Here is a 24,268-nt window from a genome sequence, read left to right as displayed (position 1 = left end):
ATTTAGACCGGCCAATTAACCGGAAGCGCATGTTTTTGGAGGTGGGAGGAAGCCCGAGAACCCGGATAGAACCCATGCAGACACAGAGAGAACATGCAAACTGCACACAGAGCAGGACTCAAACCTTGCTATGAGGCGAGAGCGCTACCCACTGCGCCACCCTCACTGACAACATTATCAATATATTGTTAATAGTTTTAAAGAAACCACACTTACCACAGAAACTCATTGGATGCATTTTTAGAAGAACGTTGTCTCTCCAATTTCCATTTTCTGTTGCCGTTCCTCTCGGGATTGGGATTCAGCTCTTCCCATTTATCTAGAGGTGAACCAATGGGAACTGTTGACAACAATGAAAATAATCATCAAGAAAATTGTGACAAAAACACAAAGCTGACTGAGTTGATGGAAATGAATCTGTTACACATGGAAAAAATCCTTACTTTTGAGCAAATTAATAAATCACTATATTAATAAATCACAACAAGATTCACCATTCAAGACAGTCAAAAATGTTATGTATTTATTTCAGGTTGTAAAACGCTGCTACAATTTTTATTCTATACTCAGTTAATTTACTCCATGCGGTAAATCCCAGAGATCAGAGGAAATTACTTTCTCCTTAAATAATAAGCAGCAGACACTGTTTGATTTTCAAATGCAGATTGTAAGCTGTTACATTTGGAAAGGTTGAACAATATAGCTATATTCAGACAAAATATAGCTATATTGCAACATAACATTTTTAAGATGATCCTTTTCATTACAGTAAATTGGCTTGATCCCTCTTTGGCCTTTCTTTGGCCTTTCTTTTGACCTGCTAGAGGTCAGCTCCCTGTGGGATGATGAGAATGGAAATTGTAGAGTTATGTGAAGGTTAGGGTTGGTGGGAGCTATCCAAATATGCCACCTGCCAAATGGTTTTCAGGAAGGAACAAGGAACTGGTAGTTAGTCTGCAACACTGCCCAGAAGGAGAACCAAACATCATAGTAAACCTGAGTCCAGTGATGCTCTTTCTGGGGTTCTCATGCTTGTTCCAGTCTGTTCGATGTCCACCTGGATCAGCTCCGTTTCTTCCGTTCTCTTCTTGTGAGTGTTGTTCCTCTGGCTGTTGCCCAAGGATGAGAGAGGACTCTTCCTGTCGTTGCTGTCTTTCCTCCTGTCGCCAGGTTCACTGAGATCCAGCAGGTCCAGTGATGGAGACAGAACTGTAAGTGTTTAAGCATTTCATCGCTGAGTATGTGCTCCATCACAATGCAGCATTCTGTACTAAGAAATACTTGAAGTTTTAAATTCTCTATTCTTTTGTTGGTCTGTGTTTCAAGGCAGTTTTCATTTAAAATTGGACTGATTGATTTGAAATATTTTCCCAACACATTTTTTGTCCCATTGCTCTCTTTGTGTGTGTGTGTGTGTGTGTGTGTGTGTGTGTGTGTGTGTGTGTGTGTGTGTGTGTGTGTGTGTGTGTGTGTGTTTCTCTGCTCTGTGCTATGTCTTTTGTCCTCTGTAAACTAAAATTTACAGACACATAACTTCATAATTAGAACGCGACTGTTTGACGAAATCCAAGTGAGATATTTTTTTAACTGGAATCTCCATGTAATTAGAGTACGCTTGTCTTCCATGCCTTGCGCTCTTTAGTTGACAAGTACAATTACAAATTAAGGGAGATGCACTCATAGGAAAGCTTGTCTGAAGAATTTTCAGCATAAATGAGAAAGACAACCTTCTCAAGAAAAGATAGTTATGTCCAAAACATTTTGGTACGTTGAAGTCTACTTGACATAATAAGAAAACAAGTTCTCACACAGTGTTTGTGTTGTATATTTACTGGATGTGTGTGCATTGTATTATTATTATTCAGCAGATATGTAATGATTTGGCTTTTGGTCAATGGACTAATACTGAGCATACCAATATGAGCATTGAACATTTAATTGAGACCTCATGCTTTACATTTCACAACATTTATTACACAGTAATAAAGACTGACATAGAAGACAAGACGTTACAGGGGGGTGGGCATACTAATACTATTAATACTGCTAATACTACCTGACAGAGGAGTGTCACTGGATCAGTTTCTTTGATTCTTTTATTGTGACTTTGCAATCAGATTTTGCTGCTGTTTCTATTTCTAATACCACCACTGACTACATTACTATTACTATTACTTTAGTACTGTTACTGTTATTTTAGTACTATCGCTATCACAAAAAAATCTCACGTTGCAAATTTTTTAAGCCTCATTGAAACAAAGGAAGACAAAAGCAAGGGTCTCATTAACCAGCCTCTGCTGAGTCTGTCTTTGATGTTGACTAATGAGCAAATCAGTATAATTCTGTATCCTCAGATTACATGCTCCCTACTTAGTTTTCAGTTTGAGTGTATTAACATGTTCGCACTAACGAGTATGTCAAAATATAGTACACAATGAATATTCAAAAGAGATTACAAGATGAGGGTGGAATAATGGACACAAAGGGAAGGGAGAGGACGGTTCAAACTTGTGAAAATGACGTTGGAGGTGATGATAGTCACGGCTGAGAACAACAGCACAACAAATAAATATAGGTTAATGTTCATTTGGCAGAATTTGTATTTTATATTGTTCACTTTTATTGGAACAGATTCTCAAAACACCACTCATTCATGAGCAGTTGTGAAGAGAACCAGCCTTTTGAGCGATGATAAGTGCAAAACAAAGAATTTTCCTGAAAGTGTTGAGGATGGGCCCTGTGCATGGAGGGGGAGTAATGAGAGAGACTCCTCTTGACTAAATGACTTTCAGCCTTCATCTGTTAATGAGTAGATATGAATGGGAACGTCACGATGCTGCTAAGTGTTCTGTCAGCAATTCTTGGTTTCAGTAGGGGCAACCGGCTGATTGGGCTGGTTTATCTTCTGAGTTGTGACACTTCTCTTGCTTAAATAGAAAATTTAAATGGATGTGCAATATGAATAACAAGTCTGAAACCCAGGGAACCACGCTATAACCAAATTATATGTTCTGATTGATTTTTCAAAAATTAAAGAAAAGTTTATCAACCTCAAAATCAGACAAAGGTAACAGTTTGTGCAACAGACACGTTGTAGGTTTGATGTGGATCAGCATATTATTACCAGGTAATTAACATTCGTCACTGACTTTCTTTACTCGCTCATTCCTATTCAGTGTTACTCAATGCTGGAGTCTTTTCCATTCTATCACAGCATGAGAACAGACAGACTCACACATAAAATGCTTTTCACATGCAAGTGCTTAGAAGGAGGTAGAAAATCAGAGCATCTGGATGAAACTCAATTAGGCATGCAGAGAATGTGAGAACTCCCTGAAGAAAGGATTTATCCAAAACCTTCACATGGTGCCATCGTTTGCGCAGAGACTAATATAACAGTTTTTTTGTTTAAATCTGAAATTCAAGACCAATTATTTTAGCCAAACATCACTGTCAGTTGGAACAGCAGGAGGTATTGTGGAGGCAGTAGGTGGAAAGATTCCCACAACAGTCCCCCATACTTTGCCCAGCTGAATTAGCACAGTTAGTGGCCATTTAGGAGATGACACATGTCAGCTGTACAATCTGGGCCCACAAACCATCAGTCAAAAGATGGTGCAGTTCAGTGATGAAGGTCTCATCCATGTAGAAAACAAGATGGCACTTGGCATTTGTTAAACATTTCAGCCATTGCTGTGACTGCAATGTGTTACTCAGTGGGCTGTTTATAGCAATGATGTATTTTTACCAGTCTTATCTAAAAGAGAATTGGCAAATTTGCACAACAGTAAGAATAAGAATCAAATGTCATATTTTACCTGGAAAAGCTACATTTATTGCCTTTACTAATATTTAACAACATGTTTTCTCTAAACCTGAGTACAGTATTACCTAAGGAATAAAAATATTTATAGTGTAAATAATAAATGTAAATATACATTCAATAAGGGACGGCAGTGGCTCAGCGGTAGAACAGGTCATGAGTGACTAATGGACTAACTAGAGTGTGCTTCTAATTTCCCTTTGGGTATCTACATATATATAAACAAATACATTTAATATCCCAACTCAAATTATGGGCTGTTCTATTTTAACAATAAAATCAGAAAAAGATCCTCCATTCTCTTGTATTTCGATTGATGGCCCCTTCTGAATTAAGAAAATAAATTGGATATGTGTTTAATTATGTAAATCAGGTTACTGCATTTTTTACAGGCAGCCATTCATAATCGTGTTCACATCAAACACAATTCCATTGAAAAGCGGTTGCAGCAGAGGTTGGATCTGTATTTACCAAGAGTCATCAGATAAATTGCTCTTTCTGAATTACAGTAGAAATATTATTGCACTGTACCAGCTGTGTTAGAGGTCACTGGGCGGGAAAGTCCATCACACTTGGTCTCACAAAGGAAATCATCAATGGAAGGACTTAGAAGCGGGCGGCTCTCTTGTTGCTCACTCACCAGCTGTAAGAACAAGCAGAAAAAAAGAGTAATAAGTCAAAAAATATGTTCCAACATCCACTTTTATAAGTGAGCCTTTAACTCTGATTACATTTAAGAAAGATAATAGAGTAGAATATAGTGCACCTACTGAGAGAAACCTAGAGAAACACAGAGGATGTGTCCAAAAATAATTGCTTGGCCATCATTGTTTATCTCACTATCCAAACTATGAAAATGGTAATCGCTCTGCTTGCAATGAATTTGTAGGCCTGCCAGTGCAGCTGCAGAATAGTTCATGTCCTGTATATTATTGACACCCTGAAGCCTTGGCCCTCCTTGTGCAGTTGGCTGTAATGTATCAGCCAATGTTCCATGGATTGGAGGTGTAAACAGTTTTTTCTTCCAAGAACGGGGGTAAGCTTCAACTGCTGTTGTCGGCCCATGCAGCATGTTTCTAGTACTGGTGGCAAAAAAATGTGACATTTGCTATTGCTGCACTTCAGGCTGTGCCCGCAAGCTGAATAATGAAGGGTGCTAACCGTTTAATTACCACTCAAGAATGTACTGTACACAGCCGGCAATATCCTTGATATCATTATTCTAAAAATAAATACGTAGAAGAATATTGAAGTGGAAATACTTCTTTTTGCCTGAGGTTGCACAACTGATGCAGAAATTAATATTATTTTTATTACTGTTATTGTTGCTGTCAATCTACCTTTAATGATATGCATTAGGTGGACACAACTATGGAAATGCTTTCCATTAATAATCAATAATCAATAAAGTTGATTACATTTACATTTATACTGTACTACATACAATTTCCAAAATCTGTCTCTTTTCAGATGACCATGATGTTGAATCATCACCTCACTGGAATCACTTAAAACAGTTAAAACATTTTTTTCATAGATTAGAATAGAAAGCATTTATTGTCACTATACATATTACAATGACATTTTGGGCAGCTCCTTACAGTGCAATAATTTTACAAAGTAAATTACAGCATTGATAAGTATTGATAAGTATCTGATTACAGTATTGATAAGCACATTAATCTGTGTACCAGTATTATTTATCTCTCGTTCTAACAAAACATTCATCCATCCATCCATCCATCCATCCATCCATCCATCCATCCATCCATTTAACCTACAGAACTCTGCGATTGCCAGGAAGTATCCCATTCTGTATGCATATTTATATGCATATTGGTCTGTTTATACTCTATTTATACTTGGTATCACTAAGTTTTTATTGGGTTGCATACAGTGTGTGAGTAATTGAAGGATGATGATGTTTATCCTTTACAGGGAAGGATGACCGTGGCTTCGGGTACAACTGGATGTTATGTTTCTGATGACGGCTTATCAGCCAGTCCAATCCTACTATCAGCCACCACACACACACACACACACACACACACACACACACACACACACACACACACACACACACACACACACACACACACACACACACACTGAAATGTGTGTGACAGGGTGTTGCTGGGGGGTGTCACGCAGAGAGATGATGTTTGCTTTCGTGAAACTTAAGCACCCTCCATGTCGGACCTCTGGAGCACTTCTGTCAGTCAGCTGAATAAGCTTTACTGGAAGACTGTTTGGGGTTGCATTTAAATGTAACCGCAAGAGGGTACAAGCCAGTGTCTTATTGTGCCGGTCCCAACCTCGGATAAAAACAGAGGGTTGTATCAGGAAGGGCATCTGACATAAAACTTTTGCCAAGTATCTGATTACAGAATTGATAAGTCATAGAAATGCGAATCAAACCTATGACTTCCATACCGGATCGGTCGAGGCCCTGGTTAACAGTGGCCGCCAGGTGCTGTTGACCTACAGGGTGCCGGTGGAAATTGGACTACTGTTGGTCGAAGAAGGAGAGGAGGAAAGTGTGTTCGTAGGAAGAGAGAAAAGAGGAACGCCAAGAGCATAGGACTGAGAGTAGGGACGTTGAATGTTGGAACTATGACAGGAATCAGTAGAGGGTTGGTTGACATGATGCAGAGGAGGAAGGTAGACCAGGTGGAAAGGTAGCAAGGCTAGAAGTTTAGGAGCAGGGTTCAAGTTGTTCTATCATGGTGTAGATAGGAAGAGAAATGGAGTAGGAGTTATCTTGAAGGAGGAGTTTGTTAGGAATGTCCTGGAGATAAAAAGAGTGTCGGATAGAGTGATGAGCCTGAAGCTAGAAATTGAAGGTGTGATGTTCAGTTTTGTTAGTGGGTATGCTCCACAGGTAGGATGTGAGCTGGAGGAGAAGGAGAAATTCTGGTTGGACTTTGATGAAGTGATGCAGAGCATACCTAGAAGTGAGAGAGTTGTCATTGGTGCAGACTTCAATGGACATGTTGGTGCAGGAAACAGAGGTGATGAGGAGGTGATGGGCAGGTTTGGTATCCAGGAGAAGGATGCAGAAGAATTTAGTGGTTGATGGTGGTTGAATTTGAAAAAAGGATTGAAAAGGCAATAGTGAATACTTTCTTCCAGAAGAGGCAGGAACATAGGGTGACCTATAAGAGTGGAAGTAGGAGCACACAGGTAGACTACATCTTGTGTAGATGGTGTTATCTGAAGGAGATCATTGATTGCAAAGTAGTGGTAGGCAAGAGTGTAGCCAAACAGCATAGGATGGTGGTGTGTAGGATGACTCTGGTGTGAGGAAGATGAAGAGGACAAAGACAGAAGACGAAATGGTGGAAGCTGAAAAAAGAAAAGTGTTGCATGACTTTCCTCATCTCCTGAGGAAAAGACAGGAGACAGAGCTGGAGGTAGCAGAGATGAAGATGCTGAGGTTCTCTTTGGGAGTGACCAGAATGGATAAGATCAGGAATGTGTACATCAGAGGGACAGCACATGTTAGAGGTTTTGGAGATAAAGTCAGAGAGGCCAGACTGAGATGGTTTGGACATGTCCAGAGGAGAGATAGTGAATATATTGGTAGAAGGATACTGAGTTTTGAGCTGCCAGGCAGCTCTTAATTTCATGTCCGTTTATCATTAATAAACAAAATAATTGAGAACACTGTATCCCACATGTTAATGTGAACTGAGCACTCTGACATCCTGCTAAATGGAATGAGGGTTGAGCCAGACAGACATGATGACACGATTGTGTTATTATGAATGAAGCTTCACAAATTTAAACACTGCTTTGTTGCCAGTGATATCTAATAGAAAGATAGTTGAAATGAGGAGAAGATGATGACTACTTTGGTATAAGATTTCATATCTCCTACATAAAAGAGGGAAACATAAACTTTTGTAGAGGACAGAAATCTTTGAAAAAAGAAGAAGTGTATAAGTTATATCCAGAAGAAGGGGTCATTATTTGTGGAGTATGAGTTTTTGCTACACTGTAAAAATGCTGACCCAGTACAGGTAATTAGAGTTTTTGCAGTTCTGGAGTCAAAATAAAGCTTTGGTTCAAGGGAAGTCTCACAGTGTGAAGTAACCTGATTATAACCTCTGCTGCTGCCAACCCATGCATTTCCCCCTAATTTTGGACAACAGCGACAAATCATAGGATGGGAATACACAGAGGCTGTTTTTAAGGTCACATTTATTCAGTGATTTATACTTGTTAAGGAAAGGGTAAATGAGTATGAGTGAAGCTGAGCTATCATTGACTACCTTACGCTGGTGTTGTGACAGAGGTTAAGTCCACCTTTATTCAGGGCTACAAAAAACATGAGTAACAGCTACTCACCCATTGGACTTTAAAGAAGAAATGATTAATCTCAAAAACCTGATGCTGCCTTAACTTTGATGATTTTCTTTCATCTTTAATTAAAATCTACTGAATAAATTTACATTTTCTGGAAATATTACAATTGATAGACTCAATCTGAACAGAGAGAGAGAACAGGTTGGGATTCATCAAACAAATATAGCAGCATCCATCCACTCTGCTATTATTATTTACCACATCAAAACACTTTTCCCTTTTACCCTGTCTGGGTTTGTAGTCAGTGGGAAAATTACAGTATTTTCCGCACTATAAGGCACACTGTACTATAAGGCACACCCTCAATAATTTGTTTGTTTTATAATTTATTTAATACATAAGGCGCACCGGATTATAAGGCGCACACAATAAAAATAAATAAAATGTATTTGATAAACTGCAGCGGCTGTAGTTGAGCATCCGTCCACTAGATAGAGCCGCCCTGCTCAGGCAGTAATGATTGCATTCATGACTTCCTGACTACCTTTGATTGGCCCCTATTGTTATGTCAATAATTCATTCTGAGGCTCATCAAGGAAACTTAATCACTTTGCCATCTTAGGAAGAAGTCAACACGCATATTAAAAAACCTGACATTAAAAACTGGTTAAATTCATTACGAGTGCAGTCAGTGCGAACAGAGCGGATTATTTCCTGATCTGAAGTTCGAAGCAGATATTTAAGCTCCGACGTTTGTCCTCGTTTGTTAATTAAAAATTGTGTCGATCGATGGGTAGTCCAGTCGGAGGTGAGGTGCAGCTATTTGCTGCTGTGTGTCCTAAACAATTTTTTAACTAGTTTTTAATGTCAGGCTGCTAATTTACTGGCCAATATGACGCTGTTTTACTCCTAGAACTGACTTTAACGTTGGTGTCTCACCACTGTGAATCTCACCGCCGTGAATCTCACCGCACGTCGCTGCAGACAGAGTACACAAGCCTGAATGCGCCCCTCCGCCGCCTGCCCAGAGCTATCAACTGCATTTGTAAATCAATTTGCAGCACACCCGTTGGCACCTTTGTCTAGCAGTGACTCTGCTCTTGAAATTTCAGAAAAGGCTGGAAGTTCAGCTTCGAGGGTCTTTCATTCACCTTTATGCCAGTTTCTCCGTGTGTTTCCACAGACTAATAGAATGGACTAATGGAATGGACTTTTAGGCAAACCTAAAAGTAACGAGTATTCAAGAGCCTTCTCAGAAATTAGCTCGAGTAAGAGTAAAAATCTTTGCCTTGAAAAAGTATGAAAGAATTCTAGTATTTGAGTAAAGTAAAAATCCTCATAATCTGTACTTAAGTACAGTACTTTAGTAAATTTATATGTGTTTGTGTGTGTGTGTGTGTGTGTGTGTGTGTGTGTGTGTGTGTGTGTGTGTGTGTGTGTGTGTGTGTGTGTGTGAGACACACAATTTTTTTCAAAGAAATTTCTGATTTTTGACAAATCAATCAACAAATCAAATGTTCAAATGTTGCTCATCAATCCATACAAACACCAGCTGTGCTGTGTCAATGAGAGAACTGGAGGGGAAAAAATCTTTGAAAATGTAAATGATATTCATAAATGCATACGTTCACAGTAAAGCTGCAAATGAGAAGTGGAGAAACATCTGAGAGAATAACATTTTTTTGATGCCTGAAAAGTATCTGTGGCATCCAAGCCTTACTGTCTGCATAAAACACACATCTCTAGATATATTCCTCTGTTGTCTGTGTAGTAGGCCTGCTGATAAATGTTTCTGGATTCATCCACTCGGTTTATTTAGCAAATGTGTCAAGCGAGCTTTCCCTAAAAGTCATTATTTTTCATACTATTATTGGGAACATTCATGCAGTATAAAGTATATGTATGCTATATCATTAAAATATAATATGCTGTGTTATTATGTATTCTATATTTAGTTATATTTGAAATGAGAATAATATAATTAAAAAGATTCAAAGAGTTTTAGAAAATAATCTGATGTACTAAATGATATTATTATTATTATTATTATTATTATTATTAATAATAATAAAATCATACACACAAAAATTATATTTATATTGTATATATATATATATGAATGAATGAATATATATATATATATAATTTTTATTTTTATTATTATTATTGTGGGGAATATTCTTGCTTTTGCTCAGGACAACCAAGTTAACATTCAGGGTTTCAGTGAACTATAACCACATGTGTAAATGGAGTTCTACAACATTCCGTTTAGACATTCACTTCTCATGTATCTTCCAACTCATCATCATTTTCTGAATGATTTCAATATAATACTACAAATACTAGCATGGTTGTATCTTTTTCATGATATGTTGGGACATGCATTTCACAATGACACGTTTCCATTGTTATTATAAGCCTATTAGAAAAATGATGCTAGAAATTTATTGTAAGCACCCTCTGTGGTTACAGTGTCACAGGGATATTATCGTCTTTCAGAATGAATTATATTTGCTGTCGGTCTCATCTACTGAGACAGAAACTGTTTATGTATTCCACTGGCTTTGAAATGACAGATAAGTGGTGACTATAGAAACAGGATGTGGTTGTTCAACTCTGTGTGCCATGCAAAAGATGGCACTGCTCTGTAGACTATGATTATCGTACATTTCTTTAAAATCACTGCATGATTGTTATTGGGGCCAATTTTAATGAATGGGTCTGAGGCAAATACTCCCTTGTATTTTCCACTTTGAGTAATCCAAAAAATAGCGACAGGAGGTCAGCCACATTATCTCTGTGGAAATGCATCAGGTACTTTCGGCGCAGGATACATTCACATCCCAGTTATAGGTTTACTTCTAACCCAAGAGAGGAGCTCTCTGTGATGCTTGCCTATTATTCTCACTATAAGGAGTTTCCATATTCCCTTAATACCATTCTTCCCCTCCTCTGCTCCCCACTGTATTATACCTTTTTTCTCTTCTCGAATGCAAAACACCTCATCTCTTTGTTTACATCTACTTTAAGGAGTCATCTATAAAATCATGCCATAGAAAACTTCTGCTAATCATGCCACTTGGGCTTGAATCCAGGAGTCTCACATGTTGCTGTTATGGGAGCTGTCTACCACTTAATCTTGTCAGAACTTTGAAGAAGGGGAGGTTGAGGTGAGGACAGGAGGAAGAGACAACTGAAAAGACTCCATGAAGGGAACGATGGATAAAAAATGAGCTCATAACATACAATAGTAAAAAGTAAATAAGGATAAAACCCTTAGGCTAGGTTTTAAGGGACTGCCTTAAATATAATTACAGCCAACATTTTTCAGAATATTTGCTCCACATCTAGAATATGCTGACACTAGGAATGATGTCACAATTTTTAATGCTACACTTTTTTTCCTTGATTCTGATATATTTTTCATATCTGTAAAATGCTGCAGGCTGTTCACTTATTACAGTTGTTTTCATGTTTTTATTTTGTTGGACATAAACCATTTTTGTTGCCAGATGGATATTTTATAAGTTTCCATAGTACTTTTGAATGATCTCTCCTTATGTTTATAATTGAGAATTAAATAATTAAAGAGGTTAGCTAACACAAAATGTTCTTCTATATGAGACAATTATTATGTACTATTATCTAATATTCAGCAATCCCCAATTCCCCACTTTGTGTGTGTCATTCTGCTCCCACTTTATTAACTCCCAAAGAAAATGAAAGTGTTTTGAAGCATGTAATGGATATGTTTTAATCAAAAAAGGCTCTAAATAATATTTTAAATGTATTTTTCATCAAATCCTCTCAAACTGGAAGGAATAGTTAATTTGCCTTGGATATTTTAGGGATGGATTAATAGACATTTGACGATGTAAGTATTTATAACACCAGAATAAAGACCTGCAACAAGAACAGTAACTGACGTAGCCCAGAGAAATAAGGCATATCAGACTCATGCTGCACAGCAATAATGGTAAAACAATTTTTTGTGTTTAAGTGGGTCTTTCCATAGAATTGTTAACAGAATTATAGAATATTCTAAAGATTGTATTCAATCCCTGACCTCATGTGAAGTTTAGTTTGATTTTAGTGAGGTTTGTGAATTCAGGATGTGGAAGCTGGGGCTATGGTAACTTTTATAAACAGCCTCATCCAGTATTTTTGTCTTATTTAATTTTCAGTTTTCTATGACAAAGGCAACTGATCACATTTGGCTTGATACAGATGTGTAGAAGTATAACATCACTTACTATCCGATGTCAGCACACACATTTCCTTGCTGGAAATTTCCTGCTTGCTGGTTGAATGTGATTAGACGGTTACTGCTAGTTGTAGCAGTTTTGTAGACAATTTATCAAAATTGTAATATGAGGGCATGTAGCTTAGCAAGAGTTCCAAAATATTAAGTTTGGTGTATTTTATTTATGGCAGATTTAATAGTATAAAAAAGATATTTCGATACATTTCAATTTCAAACCAAATAATGCTGTGTTTGTTGGCTGTATTACTTACTGTATATGTGCATGATGGTGCCTGGCTAATACATGCAGAGAATATCTTATTGTGTTGAGTGGTTCACCTTCAGTTGTGTTGATGGTGAATAAATTATTGTTACATAATGACAACATAAAACACTTGGAGCAATTCCCGTGAACACGACCATTTTTCCTGGAAAAATGCATTGCTGACATAAAAAAGACGACATAATGTTTCAATTGCTGATGTGCTGCAAGAGTCACAATGTAATAACACAGATATGTACTCTACATGGGTGTATTTTCAATCTGTCACTGATTTTGTTCACAATAATAATGGATTTGATTTATATAGCACTTTTCTAGACACTCAAAGTGCTTCACAGTGGATCCATTATTTATTCACTCATTCATAGCTGATGGAAAACTACGTACATGTGTCATCACTGCTGCCCTCCACCAGATTGATGGAAACTTGCCATTGGCCTCTGACTACCAGCGGAACATTCACACACATTCACACACCAGTGTGTCCCTGGTGGGAGGGGGATTCAAACTGCCACTCCTACGATCATTGGACAACCTGCTCTACCACCTGAGCCACTGCCGCCCTTTGAGGGATCAATACATTGACATTTGTTTTTGGTAAAAGGTCATACAAAAGGTTGCAAAAAGGTAAGATATGACAGCCTTTTGTCTTCATAATATAGATTTTTGTAGGAAGCAGCATCCTAAGGGAAACCACAATATTCATTCAAAATGTGCACAGATATAAAAGCTTCATCCATAATGTATTTTTTATGACTTGTGAAGGGTTACAAGGGAATAGAACCTAATCCAACAGACAATGTGAAAGTGCTAGGATACACCTTTGACAAGGCTGACAGCAAAAGACAGTCATTCACAACCACTTTTAAATCTAAAATTTAGAGTCACAACTTTCCACCACTTATATTACATGTTTTTGTGACGCATGAGTTCCTAAAGGCCACCCACTTGAACATGGAGAGAACCTGCAACCTCCAAAGGCCACAGGTCTCCTGATGGATTTGAGCCCAGTACAGTTTGGATGTAAGGTGGCACGTGATGTAAAAAATACGTGTAAAAAGATAGTAAATAAATCTAGTCAGTGTAAGAAAACAAGCTGAGGCATAATTAAATCCTTTCCTCTTGAGAGGCAGCATTATCTTTTCTGTGTGACAGCTTTTCAAACCCGACACTCTATTAGGAAGTCAGACGAGTTTAGAACATGCTGCCAATCATTAAAACACACACGTGTCAGAGGACACACACAGTAACAGTGCTACCATATCACGCACGCATGCACATACACACAGACACACCTACACACAGACACACACACAAACACACACACACTGCACATAAGGTAATCAGTCACAGAGCAAGGATCTCACTGCCGTCTGGAGTGTTGTCTATTAGACTATTACACTTAATGAGGAAAGAAGTGCACATTTTATCCTAATTTGGGGAATGCATTCTTGTCCTGTTTGTGTTGAGGACTGGCTGTTCATGAGGCGTAAAGGTTCATGAGGATGTTTTTACTGACCTGATCAGTAAAAGGAGACGAATTGCACATGAACCTCTGGTTTATCCCACACAGACAACACATAGAAGTTTCTTGAAGACATTTCACCTCTCATCGAATAGACTTCTTCAGTTCTAGTGGTGTTGGTCTTGTCTCAGCTTCTAAACCATGTGAGGTGAGGTCTGTACTATTCATATTCCAACGACCGTTGCCAAGACCCGTTGCCTCACAGTGAGGTAAGCGGAGTGCCAGGAAGTGTCAATGGGGGTCGTTGAATTGCGAATTTCACAGACGTCACTAAGCCCTCACATGCTAATGGTGGTCATTAGCAGGAGCCACTTCACATGAGTTAATCTGCTCAGTAGTTCTTTTGGGGAGTTTTGATAGGACCTCATTGTAAATATGCAAAAATGATGTCGCAGACAATTTAAAAAAACCCAATGTGTTATTGGAGCCAGTTGAAGTTTCTCTGAAAAAAATTTGTAAATTTTTGCAGAAATATATTGAAATGGTAGGAGTGTTTTATACCCCACGGAGTAGCTGCAAATGAATGACTGTTGCTCCTGATAGATACAGTCAAGGTTTAAGGAGTCAGTTACTAGACAGTGAGGGTCAACTAGTGGAGAGTCAGTTTTGCTGCTATAGACCAACATAGGAGAACGCTCAACTTGGAGGCAAGGGGACGGGGGAACAGGTATGGGAGTGTGGGGGAGGCTGAAATGGTTCTGCCCACCTTGGTAGTCACTGTGAGGAGGGGCTTCCCTTCTGATGACGCCTTACTTGGTATCTCCTTCAGGACCATGGCAACAGTCTTATCTGCAGCCCTAGAGTCTTTTCCCTACAACAGTGAAATCAACAATGACTTATGTCAGGACAGTTGGACAATTCATTTCTTTTTGCCCCCATCTAGGGCATCTTATAGAAGAGACTTTATGTTATGGTGATGGCGGTACTCTGTGCAGCTGTCTACAGTAACACAATATTGACTACAGACATTTCCACAAGATTATGGCAATGAAACGAGGGCCACTGCACAATGTTGAGGGTTGATTGTAGACAGTGATGAGTATGGTTGTGCAAAACAGTTTATCCAGTACATATGATGAGAGGACGTCATTATATAGACCATATATTTTACTACAAATATGCAAAGTGTATGGATATTCATGTCTGCTACCCAGCTGGCAGTTATAATTAGCATGTGTGTGGTTAGGATTGTGGTGATTGTTAAGATAAATTACATGTTGGAATAATGACATAAGAATGACCAAATAACACCTCAAGACAAACAAGAGAAGAGGGAAAGTCTGAAGAAAATCTTCTGAGATTATTTCGTATTTCAGGATTTTTCCTTTCAGGGAGAGCGCCTGGTCTGGTCTGTGTTTTCTGTGTAGCATTTTTAATACTTGTCTTTCTCTGTCCACTGATTTGCAGGCGGCTGTAACCAGCTGGGAAATAAAGTAATGTGTTCTAGAAAGTCAAGTCTTGTAGAAAGTAAATAAAAATGAAAAAATACAGTTTTCCGATGAAAATGTCAACCAAACACTGCAGAGCACCCAAAGTTACTGCTTTTTACCACTCATCTTATCAACAACCATACCTCATGTTACATTCATTTATTTTTTTAACAATAGAGTTGGTTTTCAGCCCACATAGCAGTTCTGGGCTCGAGGCCAGACAAGTTGCACCTTTGTCAAACAGTGGGATTTTATTAGACTCACATTTTTATTCAGTTATCAACAAATATAAAGGTTATTAGTGAGTTGAAAATATCTCTCTCTCTCTCTTTCTCTCTCTCTCTCTCTTCTCTCTCTCTCTCTCTCTCTCTTGAAAACCTATGTTATGACTGAGACTGTATTGTTACAAACCACAATCCTTTCACGTACATCTTACTGAGCTTTCAACAACTCCTTTCACCACAAAACTGAATTGGGCTTTTTTTCAGCTTGTTTTTCTTCTCTGATAATGCAATACAATGCATGTGCATGGCCTTGGGGGAAATTTCTCCATAGCATAATGTTCCCAATAAAATCCCATAAACCATTACTCTCTAGCTTACCCTCATTCAGTGTAAATGAAAGGCACCTACCGCCATGACAATGTCAGTAGTTAGGGGGCATTCATTTATCCTAATATGATTCAGAAAAGCTTTAGCCGTCCCTCTGCTTATGAGATGATGAAATATGAAAAGTACTAAATGCTCTATCACAGGCACATGTGGAGGTGCTGTATAGACAACAATGTCATGCATATTGTTCATCAGGCATGCAATCAGTTTGCATTGGTTAACATTTTTGGCTGGATGACTGCGGTGTTTTGTGTAGATATTTTCTCAAATAGCTCCTTCTTCTCCAGAAATAAGAATACACTTGTTAACACACAGCAGTGATGAGGGAAATAGAGATCTCATAGCTGTAATTTCTTTTACGTTATTTCATAACAAACATGCCTTTTTGAAAACTTGACAAGAAAGTGACAAGAGGATAAATATTTTTTGAAAGTTAATAAAACAAGTGTTTGTTTAAGAGTGCATGCTGCAAATGTAGAAGTATAAAATCTAGTCTGAGACTATATGACTTCAGTGCCAGAATTGAGTCCAACATAAATCAGATATTGCCATCAAATTTTCCTAATACAGCAGATTTGGTTGTTCTTAGAGATATAATTAAAAATCTAATAATCCACAGCTGATGGAATTAAGTCCAACATCATGTAAACAGTTTAATCAAGTTTGTAGTTGCAACTATTGCCACAGAACATTCATGCTGAAAAACAAGCTGAAAAAAAGCCCAATTCACTTTTCTCAAGACAATCCATTTACAGTAGAATATTCTAGCACATTAATTCCCTTTAACCAATATATTTGCTGGTACTACACAAGCAGTCTCATTGGGAATTCTGTATCAGACATTTCATAGCAAAGTTAAAACTAGAAGATGCATTATTTTTCGACAGCAATTAATAAGATATTCTGTTTTAATAAAAGAAATGTTATCAATAACCAAATTGACAATTTCTTGCTGCTTTCATTAAACTTATTGTGTTATATAATGTATTGTGTTATATACATAACATTAGTTGAAATAGTTAACTATTTATGACTAGTTGGCTTCATAATTTTTGAGCAGCCATCTCTCCTCATCTCCCAACCAGATTGTTCAGTGATAAAGAAGTCAAAACTCAGCCCAGCCCAGAGAAACCAACTACTGCACAAAGTGGGCTTACTGATCTTACATGGTTGTGAATGGAATGTGATGTCAGACTGCATAATCAACTTTAATTAACAACTCAAGTTAAAATTATTGTTATATAACACCTGCTCATATTAACATGGAAAGTCACCATACCTTCCTGGCCAGAAATGGATTCTTTCCAACATTGCTATAGCCTGTTTGAATATACTCATTTGCTTCATTTGATCACCGTCTCTTTTACTTGTAATAAATTGTATTTGTTATTCTCACAAGACATTTTCCAGTGCTCTTCCTCCACAAAAAACAAATCAATGGACCATAGTAAAATGACACCAATTGACCAACATACTTTTTGGAAATTTCACTTTACACTTCTGATGGAATGTGGTTCTCTAACAATGAGGTTTAGAACAAGATACAATAACCTACTTATTTCCCCAACATAATGTTTCAGTCATGCCACAAACATCATTAAATAAATTTAATACATGACCGAAAAACTATGATGGAAGTGGGTCCTAGCTTGAATTCAACATTTAATTAATAATAACAAATAGACTGAGAATAATTCTGAGAAAAGAAGTCTGACTGTTTCCATTGAATGTAAAACAATATACTGTCTTTTTTTTTCTTTGTACTTTTCTGATTTTAAAGTTGGAGTTAGTATTTGTCAGCACAACAATAATCCCCTCCGATCAAGTTATATGAGATTTCAGACAGTTTGTTTTAAGTTGACATGTTATATATTTAGGAAATGCATGTTATATATTTTGTATTATATACTTTCATTTTAAAAGTTACAATTGTTTTTTATTGTACACAAGATAAATGACATACTGAAAAATATACATACTTATCTTTGCCTTTTCCCAAACCTATAGAGTGTATGACACACAAGGAATTAACCTGTGCAGTATATCGATCTTACTGAATAAGGAACTGTGCATGGATGCTGTACATATACCTGAGTTTCTGGATCTTTTTAGCTCAAAATGTTTTGGCTCCAGGCCAAAGGAATTCTTATTTTAAGTTTTGTCAATGTCTGTAAATTACGTAATTAATGGTGGATTGAAGTTTTGTGGGAACATAAAGGAAACATTTAACAAAATCAGAGCTGAAAAATATCTAAATGTTTCACAGTTTTGGAAAAAGTCCAGTACATTTCACAAGGGAATCCCATCTGCTCAAATTCAAGGCCCTTCCTATGGATCTATTTTAAAGTATTGCACATATAGTAGTTTCAAACAGAAAACTAGCCTTCTACATCTTGTGCTTCTACTCAGTTGCAGAAAATAGCAGCTTAAAAAAGGAATATATATATATATATATATATATATATATATATATATATATATATATTTTTTTTTTTCATTTGCTCTCTCATATAATATTAAAATAGGAAATAGCATTGATTCCTCATTTAACTGCATTGACAGAACCTCGAGGACAAACTGTTTACAAGGTTGGTCTCATGCCATAATATCAGCTGGCTGTAATAATGCAACATAGAATTTAATGTGTCTACTGGCTCTCCTGGCAAACGTCTAGTGTCTCCCAACGTGCCTGATTCAGTGTTTGCTTCTTAGTTGGGAAGCTTCTGTCCAGCTGGACAATTTATCACAGTCAAAGATCAGCATACACTCCGAGTGGTACAACACTGGCTGTAGTGAGCTGCTATTCACTGGCTTAGAAGAAGAAAGTTGGGCTTAGGATATTGTTTCATTTATTATATTCTAGGGATAAAACTGGCATGTTTAATATTGTTGCCTTTACAGATAATCTGTGATATTATGAAACTTTTAACTTGGAAAAGATGGTTGTTTTAACTTTCTAATTTTCTAGCAGAGCATTAAATTGCACATATTACATCTAAGGGATGTGAAATTATCAAAAAAGCTATGAAATTGGAAAAAATATTTCTGCTATACAAATGTATGTTTTTCCAGATCTGTGGCTTTTTTTAAAGTTAATTATTGGGTAATGTTCTGCATTTTCAATCTTTTAAAATATTATTTTACATTCCACACAAGACATTAGGAGAAAGAAGAGTTTATATAAGTACACATGCAAGCAAAAATAACTTTATAACGAGGTCAACAGAAACAGTCAGATAAGAGTAATTCTATGAGCAAATAAATAATTATGCCCACTTATGCGCATTCACATAAACACAATGAAATAATGCTTTCTGGCTCATCTAATGAAAATGGACACACTCTATAGAAGTTAAACCCCAGATACAAATACAAAGTCAGTCACTGTCAACAGTGTCGCTCTCATATGTTACTAAAAACCACAACATCGTGCAGTCTTGAAAAATCATTTGAAGAATTCATCACACTTATGGCTTCAATTATTCACTGCCCCAAAATATAATTTTGTAAACAGTGTCACATGAGACAAGACACTTATCCAATAAGGATGGAAAATAAAAATAATGTGGAATTGAGGCACCCAGTGCAGTGAAGGAGGATAATTAACAATCATGTACAAAGAGCTTATGCCAATTCACATTTCACGAGGATACACTGAGCACCCACTCATTCCAAGGGTGTTTTTTAAAGTGACATTAAATTATCATCAGTTGAATAAATATGTCCGAGTAGGAGAAATAATCTGGTTCTCAAAGGCAAAAAACATTTGGCTCAAGACGTAGTTCTGTTTGTGATACAATCTGCCTTTATATTCTTTAATTGCAATTATTCTAATTTGAATATAATTATAAACTTACAAAACAGCATGCAAGATTAATTTCTAATCTCTAATAATTTTTTTGATTCCTTGGTTACTTCACTGTCTCCACAACAAAAGGGCAGTGCAGCAGAACTAATTAAAGGCATGGGAAGAAGCAGCAAAGTTGTCTGTTCTTAATTGTCTTTCATATGTGTGTGATGTTATTGAGCGCAGAATAATGCTGTAGGAAAATATTAGTCACTGCTGCCAGAGGCTATCAGAGGTTGAGTAGGACTTCAATAACATCATTAATATGAAGTTTGGCATTTTAGGAAGAAATCCTGCCAAATGTTTGATAAAGTGAGGGATTGTAGGAAAAAATAACAAGGGGAAACAAAAAGCTCAATTCTGTCTTTTAGTAATATAATTTTACCACCAGCAGTTGTAAAACTCCCATAACTGACACACTGGTGCACTCTGTTTGTCATTGTTGTCATTTAGGTAAACATTGGATCCTTCAGAAGTCATCAGGGAACTTCTGTAGTCGTTCCACTTCACGATTGTGTCTCACATGTTGTTGATTCATGAAAAACATTTTCATTTTCAAACAAGTTTGAAGCATGAAATGTGGCAAAATGTCAAAAAGTTCTTGTAGGGGGCCAATATTTTCGCAAGGCACTGTAGGTGTCTATGCAGCATCCTCGTCATTCGGCTCTCGATCCATGACGTGTTCTGATAGTTCTACGTAAATATACCGGAACTTTTAGAGTAAATATTCGCTATGGACCCCAAGAAAGTGATGGAGAAAAGAGGAAAAGAAAAGAAGACGAAAAGAGTTTTTTTGCCCTTACAAACAAAGCAAGAGATCATAGAAAAGCATGACAAAGAGATGCATTTGGTTGATCTCGCAAAAGAATATGGACGTAATGCATCTACAATCGTCATGTTTTTAAAACAAAAGGAAGTTTAAGGAGTTTAAAGCATTGCGTGGGTGGTTGGAGAAGTTCAAAAGGAGGACTGGAATTCACTCTGAGTGAGATGGGAGCGCATGTACCAAAGAGGGCAAAAAACAATGGGGACAGCTGTTAAAAGGTAAATGACCATCATTATAAATACTGTATGTAGAACTAAGCTCTAACAATCTGAAGAGAGTGCATCGGGAGAGTAGTCGGAAAAAATTAAGTGACACTCTGGGAAGGCAGACTGCAACGCTTTATAATGGGAGTAGAGAGTGAAAAACTGTCCCTGAGGTGTCACAGCCTGCCACTCCATAGGACTCCTGAGCAAAATGGACTTGGACAGAAATCAATACAGAAGCATCACCGAGCCTAGTATGCTCTAAAGTCTAAACCCACAAACCAACCTCAGTTCCTACCATTAGGAAACATCACCCTGAGCTGCTGCCATTGTCACAATGACAAATCTGGTAAGGGGCCAGCAGGTCGGAGCAACACCAGAACCCAGAACCACCTTGCTGTGCTGCGACTACCCACGGTGCCGCCACCGTGGGTAGTGCTGTCAATCAGTCCAGATAAAACCATTTGGACAAGAGTTTGCGAGATACCCGAGCAGCTCAATGGGTGGAGCAACTGATCTGGACCTCATGTTCTTTTGTCTGTTAAATATCTGCTGTATCTACATAGTTTGTGTCATGGTGTATTTCATCCAATTACACTTAATTGAACATTACAGGATACCATTTATGAACTAGAACCAAGGCAGTCAGAGACTGCAACATCCCGCGACACCCCTGAATTCAAAATTTTACCTTGACCTACTTTCATAAATCAAAGCACTAGCTTTGATCTATGGTCTTACACTGGCCTTCTCCCTCGTCTTTAAATCTTTTCCGGTTCCTGAGTGTAAAAAAGATGAAATTTGACCTTGACCTAGTTTTCTAAAGGTCAAGGTCATCATCTCATTTTCATAACCTTTGCTGCCCGACTAATGTGCTTTTGTTTCATCTTTCTATCTGCAGTGGTTGCAAAGATATTTGGTGGACAAACGAACAAATGGACAAACGAATGGATGAACATGCGAACACTGACAATTACAGGATATTACTGCTTCTCAGGATGTAAAAGCTCCAATATCCCTGAACTACTGATGATGAACGTGAGTCACACAGTGGGAGCTGGTTTTCTGGGTTAAGGAATTATAATAATGTCCATATATAGTCATTTTACCTTTCTTCAGCTTTCAGACATGATTTCACCAGCAAAGAAATCTGTTCTGATAGCTTTGTAGTTTGTGATCCATCCTGAGGCATTGGTTAATATCCACTTTGACTTAGGGAACCAGTACTGAAGCTGAAGCTCCAGGTAATTGCTGTGTGCCGCTATGGATGAGATCTAATAAGTGACAGCACACATACAAGCAAAACTTTTTTTTATAAAAGCACTAGCAAACCTATAAACAAAAAGGCTTTTTATCAGAGTTGAACAGTGGTTTATTTTCATCTGTATTTTAGCCTCAACTGTTAATGATTTTTGATTTATCCTCCCTCCAAAAAAAATAAACAACCTTATTATAATAAAAAAAGCACCCAGTTTTATGTAGTCTCCCTTTTCCCCAATGAGTTGGGTTATAACAAGCTGGCACAGATAAATCTTTACTCCATTGAAAGGTCAGCATGTAGCAGCATGTTAGAAAGACGTCAAATAAATATCACATTAACTTAAATTACCCAAGAGAAAACAGTTACAACAGGTCTCATCACAGAGGCTGATGTTACTCGATTGTTGTGAATTTGAAGTTCAAATCACAACATACTTGGGGCGGTAGTGGCTCAGCGGTAGAGCAGACGTCTTCCATCTAGACATCGCCCAGACATCGGCGGTTCGATTCCCGCTCCAGCCAGACTTTCGACATTGGAGTGTGAGCTGACTGTGGGAGGTGTCAGCTCACCTCCCAGCCACTGCCGAGGCACCTTTGAGCAAGGCGCCGTCCCCTTTCAAGTTGCTCAGTTGGGGCACTACATGAAGTGGCCGCCCTTCACTCTCTGCCTCCCCATGTTCTGTGATACTAACTGCTGTAATACTGTTGTGCTGTGATACTAACTGCATGCACACAGGCCCCTTGTGTGTTTCAGGGGCCTGCACAAATACACTGTACATATCCTGCATGTAACAAAAAAAAAATCATGTAGAAAAGAGAGTGAAAATAGTAATTTCCCTGCAAAAGGGGATAAATCAAGTTCTGCTTCTTCTTCTTTACATTGAAGTTATTTTCTGTTTTTAAGAAATCATGCTAGTGTTTGAATGGAGAATAAGAAGCAGTAAATGTAAAAGAAATGATAAGCCCAGTAAGACAGCACTAGTAGAGCAGACTAGTGAAATTCTGACCTTTTTAAAAGCGGTTAATATTAAACGTGTGAATCTTACTCAGTGGAACGATATCACACATCGTGTCTAGTGTACACAAACACTTGGACCACAGTCTGAACATACACTGTTCTCTTGTAACTATGTATTTTTCATGTTTTTATTAGGTCATATTGACCTAATATTGAATTGAATATTGAATTCTTCAAGAAAAGGGAGTAAATCATTATAAGACCCATACCATAAAAATAAAATGTTCTTCTTCATAATCATTGTGAAGTGACTGTTAGAATTCCGTCATTAGAGGAAAGAGGGTTTTAACAACAAATTCTGGGTAGAAGCTATCTACAGGTATTTCTGAACAGATGAATACATATTGAGGTAGGAGCACTATGAAAGGATGGAAATGTCCTTTTAATTGGAGGTGTGGTGCAGTAAGCTTTGTCCCAGTAGTTAAACAAGATAGTAGAGAGATGTTAGGACTACAGCCTTGATACTTTAATTAGATAAATAATGCAGGTCTTTGGCCTTGGTTCACTTTTATGCTTGAAACATGAATTATTTAACCTTTCAACAGGCCTTCTATATACTACTGGGAAGCAAATAAAATCGCATAGGATGCAATCAATAAGTTTAAATATGAGGCTGGGTGACATGGTACAAGTCTCATTCTATTAATAGTATTTTCACTTCATTTTTCAAAACTGATATTCATTTCAAAAAGTAATATTCCACCAAAATCACATATTAAATATTAACCTAGTCAAGCCTTCTGATGATATTTAAAATGTAAATCAAGATCCTATTATAGAAACTACTAATACAGAAACTAATTATAGAAACATGATTCTGCTGCCATCATTAATGTGCGATGTTAATCTATAGACTTGAAAAATCAGTAACGTTATTCTTACACACACTGT

The 24,268-nt window shown here is 37.5% G+C and overlaps 1 protein-coding gene across 1 annotated transcript in view; it reads right to left on the bottom strand.

The window, feature by feature from the left end:
* pex5la (peroxisomal biogenesis factor 5-like a) overlaps positions 1-24,268 on the bottom strand; it is a 95,571-nt gene that overhangs the window by 27,526 nt on the left and 43,777 nt on the right. The window contains exons 3-6 of the mRNA XM_068319261.1: positions 14,889-14,993; positions 4,355-4,466; positions 997-1,209; positions 217-340 (exon numbers count right to left, since the gene is read on the bottom strand). Of these exons, the coding sequence (XP_068175362.1) occupies positions 217-340; positions 997-1,209; positions 4,355-4,466; positions 14,889-14,993 (554 nt within the window). The remainder of the gene's footprint in view (positions 1-216; positions 341-996; positions 1,210-4,354; positions 4,467-14,888; positions 14,994-24,268) is intronic.

Source organism: Antennarius striatus, chromosome 7 (genome assembly GCF_040054535.1).
Source record: "Antennarius striatus isolate MH-2024 chromosome 7, ASM4005453v1, whole genome shotgun sequence".
Taxonomy (NCBI): domain Eukaryota; kingdom Metazoa; phylum Chordata; class Actinopteri; order Lophiiformes; family Antennariidae; genus Antennarius; species Antennarius striatus.
Note: the sequence above shows the minus strand (reverse complement) of the source record. Positions and strands in the feature narration are given on the sequence as shown.